The sequence below is a fragment of the Condylura cristata genome, unplaced genomic scaffold, assembly GCF_000260355.1.
Source record: "Condylura cristata isolate star-nosed mole 26May11 unplaced genomic scaffold, ConCri1.0 scaffold00005, whole genome shotgun sequence".
NCBI lineage: Eukaryota > Metazoa > Chordata > Mammalia > Eulipotyphla > Talpidae > Condylura > Condylura cristata.
This window is the reverse complement of record NW_004567106.1, coordinates 33,687,216-33,697,920: the sequence shown is the minus strand read 5'-3', so window position 1 is coordinate 33,697,920 and position 10,705 is coordinate 33,687,216. Positions and strand designations below refer to the sequence as shown.

Below are 10,705 nucleotides of genomic sequence, written 5' to 3'. Positions count from 1 at the left end.
GCCTAGGGATGCAGAGCAGTCACATGACACATTTAAATAATATTTCTTAAATAACTGACTTTATAAGTCATTTACAAGTATTTATTCAGGTAAGTGATCATAAAATATATTTTTATAATACACATAAGAAACAATACATTTGAATGAAAAAAATGACAGGAAGTAACAGAATTTAGTGTTTATAAATGAGACCATCAATCAGTAACAATTCAAAGAATTGTTAAAAGAAATTCAAAGTGTATTTAAAAGTTGGGACCATGCTTTACCATACTTTATAATAAAAAAAAAATATTAAGCTTTTTAAAGGAAAGACATGACTTAACAGTTTTTTTTTTTTAAATGGGTTTTCTAGACTGTGATATATGGACATTTAAAAAACAAAACAAAACAGAACTTTGGCATGCAAAGTATTAGTACATAGCAGCTTGGTAAAGTTTACCTTTTTTATAAAATGATTCAACTTACATTTGTTCTTGTTACAAGAGTAGAAAGAGCTAACATGCCCATAGAGTTGGAGTCTGTGCAAGCTATATAGCAAAAATAATTATTTTTAAAACTCTGTGTTCTATGAAAATGTGCACCACACTGCATCTGTAGTAACTAAGTAAATGTAAGCCATATGATCATTATCTCTTCTAAATAAAACCTTCAAATCTCATACAATATGATCCATGTCCACATCTGTTGTTTTCAGGCAGCCTTGAATTTTAATGTACATTTGCTATTTTGCAAAAGTTCTTACTTCCATTACTAAAAATGTTTCTGTGAAATCCCTTAGGAATTTTTTTCAGTACTTTAGTACAAGACCTCATGATCAACAAGTGACCACAACCAGTAGAAAAAGAACTGAGGCTAGAGAAAGTAACAAGAAGTCAGAGTTTCTATATGGAACCCCTGGAAGACCTTTCTACTTCAAGATCCAAAGCTCCAAGAAGACAACTCCAAATTTCTGACTTTAAAAAACTACCTTACCAGAAAAACTGAGTAATATGATATTGAGGAAAATGAGGCCTATAAATTAAACCTAGCAGATTTGACTTTTAATGAATTTTCTTCCAGACACTAACAAATGAGAGGAGAAACCAGGTGATTTTACATACAAGACATAAATACTGTATTACATGTAGTGAATATTGAAAATAGCCTTTTGTAGAGCATAAAATGCAATCAACAGATCTGATGCTCTTAAAGTGAATTTAAACACAGCTCAATAACCTTCTATGTGGCATAGAAGCTCCCTACAGTTTAAGGCTTTCCAATAGGTTTGTAGCAAGCATCAGGTTGCCAGAGTCGAATATCAACAAGAACTTGATTGAGTTTTTGCATCCAGAGATCTCGTTCTTCCTTGGTGTCTGCAGACAGCCAGTTCCTACAGGATAAAAGCAAACAGAAGTTCAGGATTCTTTTCTACAATTTCATACCTCCATGTATTCCAGATAGGAAAGAAAAACAAAACAAAACAAACAAACAAAAAAAAAAACAGTAAAATGATTGACTCTGTATCATCTTTTAGTGAATGAGTTAAGAATCCTCTGAATGTGGTACTTCTCCAATTACAATAAAAACAAACACCTCACCACAGTTTGGTTAGCTAATATAACTCATACTGATTACACCTGGTAAATTATGGAGTTTCCACATTAAAGATGATAACTGTCTCATCCAAGTAGTCTAGCCTGGGCAATTTGGTAGTAAAGGACATCTAAACCATAGCAAGAGCAAACACACGTTTGCATGTGGAAGCTTCTAGAAATCCTCAGAATCAGGCTCTTCAAAAGCTAGAATTACAGACTCATGAACTCTTAAGTTTTCCAGATATTATTCCTATTATTTTTGTTTTATATGCCAACAGAAGGTGTTATTTATAATAAATTATCTAAAGTTCCTAAGACTTTGCCTACCCAATCTTTCTGTCCATATCAGGATTCCTTCTTTGCATCTCTGTTTAGCTACAAGTCAAATAATTTGATGGGACAAGTGATGAAACATAGAATTCCCTGATTCACAAGTCAGACTATTTTTCTAGAAAACAGGGAGATATTATAAAGATTTTATATTATATCACTCTGTATCTTTCTGTTATCTCCCCACTGGAACTAGAAGGGAATAAGAATAAATAAGCATTGAGCTGATCATCTCCTGCTAGTCAGTGGAAAGAGTACAATACTAGCAATAACAATAGTGACCACTGTTAAGCTTATCTGATGTGCTCAACAATATGTTAAGTATGCCTACTTAATAATTGCTATTGTCACTCTGAAGTTTATGTTTCCCTTTTTACAAAGGAGAATGTTCAGAGGACCAGCAGAGTTAAGAAACTTGCTATGGTTCTATTTGGTGGATCACTGAGGAAGAATAACTCTCAAATACTTGAATAAATGTTTACTCAATTGGTAAAAATGTTATAATGAGAAAAACTACCTGCAAATAAAGTATAGAGCAGTAACAGCAACATGTGATCAATCTTTGTTTGCCAAAGATGGAAGGAGAAGTCTGTACCGGGATATACAGCAAGCAAAAGAAGATTATATGAAAAATGTGAGTATGCCTAAAAAGGATAATATGGGCTGGTGTGGTTTGAAACTACCTGAACACTACATTTCGGTGGGTTACCCCACTGATTATGGTCATTGACAGAGTAGCTATGAAACAAAATTATTATAAATCTATTTTGATTATTCTGCCCTATCAGAAGTAGAAGCTGCACAAAAGGTCCCTAAAGGAAAAGGAGTCCTTGAGTTCAGTTGAATTAATTTGAAAATGATCTAGAAACCAAAAATTTCCAAAGAGCAGGTCCTCTATGTAGCTATCTAAAAGGAAGAACTGGCAATACCTGGGCAACTTTGTTATAATTTAGTCCAGTTTCTTAATTGTAGCTTTTTGGTATTTCCAAATCAGAAACTAGCTTTATCTAGCGTCCTGTCTGCAATACCCAGCGACAGCCTGATTAATATAGATCTTGTCAAATTCTAACTTTTTTCGACAACGTTGTACACTGAGGATTACATCGAAACAAAAGTCTATCTCACATTCTCAGCAATAAACTTTTGCATCTTATATGCAAGCTTAGGGTTATCAAAAAAGTGACACTTCCAGATGATTATTCTGTTACTCTCCAACCAGAACTTTGCAGAGTAAAATCAGATTGTTTATTAAGTAAACCAATCAGTTGATGATATTTTGGGATATAAAGGAAGGCATGTGTAAAACCTCTTTGAATAATGCTTAGAGTCTAAATTTCTAGTGAAATGTTCAAATTTAACCCAGTTTACTAATTACTTTAAAAAAGGATACACCGTGGGCTTCCCTGGTGCCGCGGGGACTAAAGTCTCAGCACTATCAAACTGTCGCCAGCTACTACTGCAGCATGAATTTGATCCCTAGCTGACCCCCATGGTGCAGCCGACCTTTCCTTTCTTGCCCACTCCCCTCAGCAGTGTATTATTTATTTATTTATAAATATGAGAACTGGGGTACAGGCCAGAGGTGCTGGGTGGGGGGTGATCGGATTCACCAGAGACAGAGTGGGGAACAGCCCTCAGCAGTGTATTTTTCAGTAGATCTGCCTGCCTGTTCAGCTCCCCAGTCTGTTTCTGATGACTCATCTTCTTATGACCCCCAACACCTTTGGCCTTGTACCCCAGTTCTTATATGCATAAATAAATAAATCTTTAAAAAAGGCTGTATTATAAGTTGTAATTAGCTTATATATAACTTGATGTTATATTTTTTAATCTATATTAACTTAGTTATTCTCACTACATTTTGTTTCTCATTAAGACTATACAATTTTCAAGAATACGAATCATATTCTTCACAGTGATAAAAACATACTGGGTAATTACTTAACTGACAGAAATAGTTATAGCTCAATACATACTTAGTGACACACAGTGTGTCCTTGCATTGACTGACAAGTGTTTCTCGATCATCTTCTCTTTGCGGTCGGACAGTAATTAATTCAAAAGTGTTGCGTCTTGCACAAAATTCTCTGTTAGCAGGTTCTATCTGACGACTGATACAATTGGCAAGATTGATCCTTCCTATGGGATTCTTTAAAAACAAATTTTAGAAAGATTTATTAGTAAAAAAGAAACAAGGCCATTTAAGTCAGTAAGATGAAGCAATTTACAAACTGCTCAAAAATTAAATTTAAAAGTATTTATTTAAAGTTAAAGTTTAATTACAATGAGTTATGAAGAAGCATATTCAATATTTATTATTGTTTATTACTGGACAATAAAATAAAAACTAAAAATGTCACCTGGAGCTATTAGCCTATATAAAAAATAAACTGATGGAAAATGTCAAACACGTAAAAGAAAAAGAATAGCATAATTCTATTGCTAATGTCCTAGCTATAACATTAACTACATTAACATATAACTACAGTCCACTTCTTCTCTTTCTATAGACAGAAATCTAGACATCTTATTTCATCTGTAAATATTTATGTAATGAAAGATAAAGTTAAACAACTGCTTTGGAAGTCATGCCATCCCTATTACATGAGAGTCAAAGAAAAAATTCCTAAGACCAAACAGCTCTGAAAAATGGGGGAAAGGGACATGTATAGGCATAAACCATTAAGAAACAGCAATAAAACAGCCTACTCTCTTAATAATTTTTAATATGCAATTAAAATGAAAGCTACCACAGAGGAGGGGAGAGCACAAGGGACTATGATGATGGCTCATGGATGATGTGGCTGTGGGAGAACTATAGGGACCTCACCTGAGTGAAGAAACCAATTATAGTACAAAAATGAATGATGACGTAAAAAAATAAATTGCAAATGAAAAAATGAAAGATACCATTTTAAAACATTAATTTGGCTAAATCTGGAGAGTACAATGATAATCTCTGTTGACTGGTTGGGGGCTGAGTAACAGAAACTCTTACAACAGTGAGGATGAATGTATAAAATGGTCTACTACTAGTAGGTAATCAGATGATAACAATAAAAAAAATTCAAAATGAGTACACCCCGATCCTACAATTCTTCCTAAAAGAAATGAACCCTAAGCAAATATGTAAGTGCCCAAAGATGTTTATATAAATGAAGTCATTGTTTTATCCATAATAGTGAAAAATGTGGTATAATTCAAATGAAATAAAAAAGGAATATTCCAACAAGTCATATTATGTTTCCAGTAAATATAGCCAATAACATTGTCTGAAAGTTCTCTCATTGTGTAACTCCCTAAATACTAGTTACAGAGGCAAAACATTCCATGTCAAAGGTTTCAGAGATGTGACCAATATCTACAAAGAATGAAACATTCCATGAAAGTCTATCAGGGGTACCACTGGCCAATATTATTAATATTACCTTTCGTTTCTCATCATCCGGGTAAGTCCAATACGAAATACAGTTTCCATAAAGAACACACCATCTTCGATGCCAGGCACCAAAGCCACTAACATCTTCAAATATGGTCTGGAAAAGTCAAAGAAATCCTGACTTTAGAATTTTAAGGGTCAAATGTTAACTACATTTTTAAAATCTCAACATATTGACATACTTCATACTTTCAAACCTATCTTCATGATTTTATCATTTTCTTTTGCCTTAGTAATAAAAATTACTGATTGTTCACATGCAGAAAATTGTCCAGATTTCTAACACTATCAAAATGTATAAGGCAGATGTAATGCTGTATAAATAAATATATAACTTTAGGCTTTTTAAAATGATAGTATCCCTAATCACCAAATGTTCCTAAAATATGTGTTTCAGGCCCTCCCTGGTGGCACAGTGTGTTAAAGCACAGCACTAAGAAACTAAAGCCACTTCTGCGTGAGTTCGATCCCTGCCTGCCCCGGGGGTGATCCACATGGCGTGGCAAACTTCTCCAGACCCACCCACTGTTCCCCTCAGCAGTGTATTTCAGTCAATTTGCTTATTCTGCTCCCTACTCTGTCTCTGATGAATCTTCTCACCACCCTTGCACCTCTGGCTTGTACCCCAGTTCCCCATGAACAAATAAATAAATCTTTTTTTAAAAAAAAAATGTTTCAAGTATTGGAAAGTATGAGAATATCATATTTTATATATTGAAAAAATTAAATGAGACATCTTAATGGGGGAAAACAGGCCTTAAATTTTTATTCATAAGAACAAAACAGAATTAGAAAAGAGTCAGTTCAAGACCTTGATGGGTCACTATGATAAACATCAGAACTCCATGGCTACTGCTGAGCCATCAAGCTTAGAAATATACTTGGAAACTGCATAATCTCCCTGCAGTCAGGCAGTTGGCCAGCATATGCTTTAGGAGTACTAATTACACTCTAAAGCCAAGTGAAGCAGTAGTATTGGTTAAGGAGTGGACTGTGGAAGAGATAACTAGTAACATGATTTTTTCCCATGGAAGAGCTTGTACTTAAACACTAAAAGTTGTTTTTTCCCTGAAAAACAACTTTTCAGTTGTGGCTATAATTGAGTCCTAATTCACATAAAAGTTCTTATTTTTAATTGAAAAACATGTTAGTGAACAAAACAAGGTAAAAATGTAACAGTGCTGTAAGTCAGGGGTAGGCAAATTTTGTGTAAACTTTGCTGGTGAAAGGTTTTCTTGTTACAATTATTCAACTCTGCTGTTATGGCACAAAAGCAGTCAGACAATAGTAAACAAATGAACCCTGTCCCTTTCTGTAGTCTCATTTAAGTCTTCATCATTGCCACCAATTTATAGCCAAGCACTATCTGTTATTGCCTATATTTTAATTGCCTATGTACTTATATTTCTTCCAGTTAAACTAAAAGCTACTGAGGAAATATTTTTTGTGGTTTATTATATTCCAAGACAACAACTGGGCATAACAGCATATCTTTACTTAACCAATTAATCACACATACTTTTGGGCAACCAAATTTACATTCTACAAAATTGAAAAAAGAATACACAAATTAAGTGATGCTACTTACTAGAAAGCCTCTTTCTTCAACACTTGAGTTCACTTGGCACTTTATTTTTAAATAAATGTGACCTTCCAAAGAAGATAGAAAGGGCACCTACAAAGAAAGAGGGCGAATTATTTGCAAAATAGTTCCAAAATATGTGATTTTTCTTAATAATAAAGCATGTACAAATCTTAAATAAAGAATACTGTACCTTGAAAACACAGCATTTTCTTTTTTAAATGCATTTACTTATTTATTTTTTACATCTACTTATTTATTTTTTATATCATTGAACACACAGCTTTTTCTAAAGCTAGAACATAAATTGGTGGCCCAAAAGCCACCAACTCCTTAGCAGAAAAGAATAAATTCATTCAAGGTGCACTTGATAAAAACAGTATCAGAAGTCCCAAGTTAATGATAAAGAAAACAGATTTAACAAGAGAATACATGTCCTCATCCATTCTCCAACAAAAGACTACACTCAGTGAGAAATTAGATGAACCAACCAGTATGTTAATACAATTTTACATAGTAATAAAGAACCAAAAACTAAAAATGGAAATTAATATGGAATAGCAAGGACCTCCAAGTAACCAAAACAAACTTGAAAAAAGAACTAAATTGTAGGAATCACCTTGCCAATTTCAAAACTTAATCCACTGCTACCATAATCAAAACAATGTGGTACTGACCTAAAGACAGACATATAGACCAAAGAAATAGAATTGAGCTAATTTCAACAAGAGTAACAAGAGTCTCAAGTAAGATCCTTCAATGAGGAAAGAGCAGTCTTCTCAACAAATGGTAATGGGAAAAGTGGATATGTCCATGCAAATGACTTAAGATGGAACCCTTCCTCACATACATAAAAATTAAAAGTGCTTTGATGACTTAAATATGACAGTTTTTAAACAAATTCTTAAAGGGAAGTAAATCTTCACAATCATGAATTTGGTAATGAATCCGCAGATATGATGCCAATAACATAAGCAACAACAACAAAAAAACCAATTAGACTTTGTCAAAATTAAAAAGTTTTCAATCTGAAGGTTCCTCAAACTAAAAAACATTACTATATTAATGAAGTAGTCCCACTTCTGGGCATTTATCAAAGAAATTGAATTCATATTTTTTAAAAAAGATACATAAAAGGCCAGCCAGCCTATGAAAAGATGCCCAGTGGCTACTTCATTATAGAGATACAAATTAAAACCAAAATGGAGTACTATTTCATGTTATCTAGGATGTCTATAATCAAGTATGTGGAAAATAACATGCACTGGCAAAGATGTAGGGATATGGGAACCCACATCACTAAAAGGAATGAATGTCAGATGGTACAGGAACTGTGAAAACAGTGTGGGGATTCCTCAAAAAGTTAAACAGAAAATCACCAGTGATCCCATAAAAATTCTCCTAATTATACACCTAAAAGAACAGAAAACAACATTCAAACAAGTAGATGTACATCCAAATTCACAGCAGCATTATTCAAAAGAACAGTCCAAATCCCCATTAGTAAATGGAAAAGCTGCAGTATATGCATATAATGGAGTATTATTCAGTTATAGGAAGCAATGAAGTATTGATATATGCTATATCACATATCTATATGCAAATACACACATAAATTTACCCTCAGAGAACAAATTTTCTGAGAAATAATGATCTAGGTTATACATAAAAAATGTTATTAATGTAGATAATATAAAGCTGATAAATAAAATGATGACAATTTTTACTGAATGCACATGCCATTCTATTTTCAAGCAGATTTCTAAAATTAATCCAAAACTAGTTTGCATTACAGGGAGGGCAGAAAGATACAAAGAGGTGACCTAGACATGAAAGACAATATTGAATATGTGAAGAAGGCTTATCTAAATGTACTATGAAGGTCTGAAATGGCCTAATCCATAGTAGATCCCATTACTGTCATGACATGAGGATTTTTCACTCCCAACCACAGCTGATTTCCTAGTCACAGGGACATACAAAAGCATATCCAAATGCTGTCCATTAAATTTCTCCTAATGTGTATGGTAACAGTGTGTATGGTAAGAGTAGTATACAAAAGGAGTTCTAATTCCATTACATGTTAAGACTTCTACTTCCAACTTAGATGTAAAAGATCACAAAATACACTATTTCTACTGTTAAGATACAAAGTCACTGGGCAAAGTAAGAAAATCTTATTTTGCTCTAAGTCCTTAGAGAATTGTGGGAAACAAAAAAAAATTAAGTGGATCAAATTCCAGTAGGGAATGTCCCCTCACAGGAAACCAAATTGAAGATCATTTCACTCCCTGGGAGCAAGGACCTATGCAGGAACAAGCAGGCCTGAGGCAATACATTTTTAAAGTAAAGAAAAACCAATTGAGGCTTTACCAGCCGAGTTTAGACTCTCAAGGTAGATGAGCATCACCAGGAGCCCAGAGTCTAGGCACCTCAGAAATTTTGCTAAGTACAGTGCCACAAACTGAAGACAAGTCTGGAAATTGGGCAAAAATCTGGTAGTATTGCAGAATTTTTAGATGCCAAAATTCTGCTGTCATTCTCAAAACATTTGAAAAAGCTGAACCAAATCTAAAGTCAATCTCAGCTTGACTTCTCATTATATCAAAAGGAGTCCAAATTGAGGGGGAAAAAGTTTAATCAGTCTCTATTTTATAATATAACATCTGACTTAGAATTTTAAAATTATAAGAAGTGAAAAAAGCCTTTAATCAAGCAGAAACAAACAAACAAAAAAAACCTGTCAGTAGCAGATCCGTAGATGAATTATAAGGGAAGGACATTTATAATGTTAAATAATTGGAAACAAAAGATAAACAAAAATGGGTAAGAAGAGGGAGCATTTCAACAGAGAAATGGAAGCTCCAAGAGGTCCAAAAGGAAATTATAAAGTGAAGTCTGAGATGAATAACTCATCGAATGAGCTTAACAGGAGATGAAGCAAAGCAGAAAAAAAGATGTGTTGACTGAAAATAGCAAAAGTCATTGCTGCAAGGTGAAAATGACTTATTTTCAACGTCAAGGAGGAGGGCTAGCTGGGAGAAACAGACTTACACAGTAAGTTCTAATTAGCTGCTTCCTGTCAAAATGTCTACAGGTTAATCTCTCTGTACTCAAGTGTTGTAAACTAAAAAAAAAATGGTAATAACAATATTCTTGGTCAGAAGATTAAATTGAGAATATTCTCAGTCGGTTAAATAGGATTATTATTTAAGTACAGATAGTCTTCCATTTTCCCATCCAATTTAAAGACCTTCTATACTTAACTATTTAAATATTTTCCTGCATCAACGCTAAGAGGCTGGAACAAATATGTACTCCATCTTGCTGCTCAGAAAAGACCATCCAGGACAAATTTTATATATAAATGGAATAGGTCCTTGAAAAGAATAATGAGATCTACTAGGAATGTAAAAATTTTGCTATGTAACAATACTGAGTAATTAATACAGTTCACAGAACCCCAGTTCTTATATGTAATTTGCAATTCTTGTTTTCAGGAATTTAAAACACCAGCCAGCATTTGGTAAGTTAATTATTTCTATATGTTTGTAAATGATCTTCACAAGGATATTCAAAATCCTTTATAAAATTCTTCTAAAATATGTAATATTTCTTGTAACTTTCATGTCAAATGCATTTTAATTTCAAAATATTAAATACAGTATTAGATTTATATAGCAACACACCTAATAGCTAATCAAGACCATAAAGTCTTCTACTTTTATCTAAAACACCACCAAGAACTCTTTTGATATCTATAACATCAACAATATTGAT

The 10,705-nt window shown here is 33.4% G+C and overlaps 1 protein-coding gene across 1 annotated transcript in view; it reads right to left on the bottom strand.

Moving 5' to 3' along the window:
* Positions 1–347: 347 nt before the first annotated feature.
* Positions 348–10,705, bottom strand: part of ANLN (anillin, actin binding protein) — a 41,382-nt gene continuing 31,024 nt past the window's right edge. The window contains exons 21-24 of the mRNA XM_004676857.2: positions 6,932–7,018; positions 5,333–5,440; positions 3,881–4,053; positions 348–1,369 (exon numbers count right to left, since the gene is read on the bottom strand). Of these exons, the coding sequence (XP_004676914.1) occupies positions 1,246–1,369; positions 3,881–4,053; positions 5,333–5,440; positions 6,932–7,018 (492 nt within the window). The 3' untranslated portion in view covers positions 348–1,245. The remainder of the gene's footprint in view (positions 1,370–3,880; positions 4,054–5,332; positions 5,441–6,931; positions 7,019–10,705) is intronic.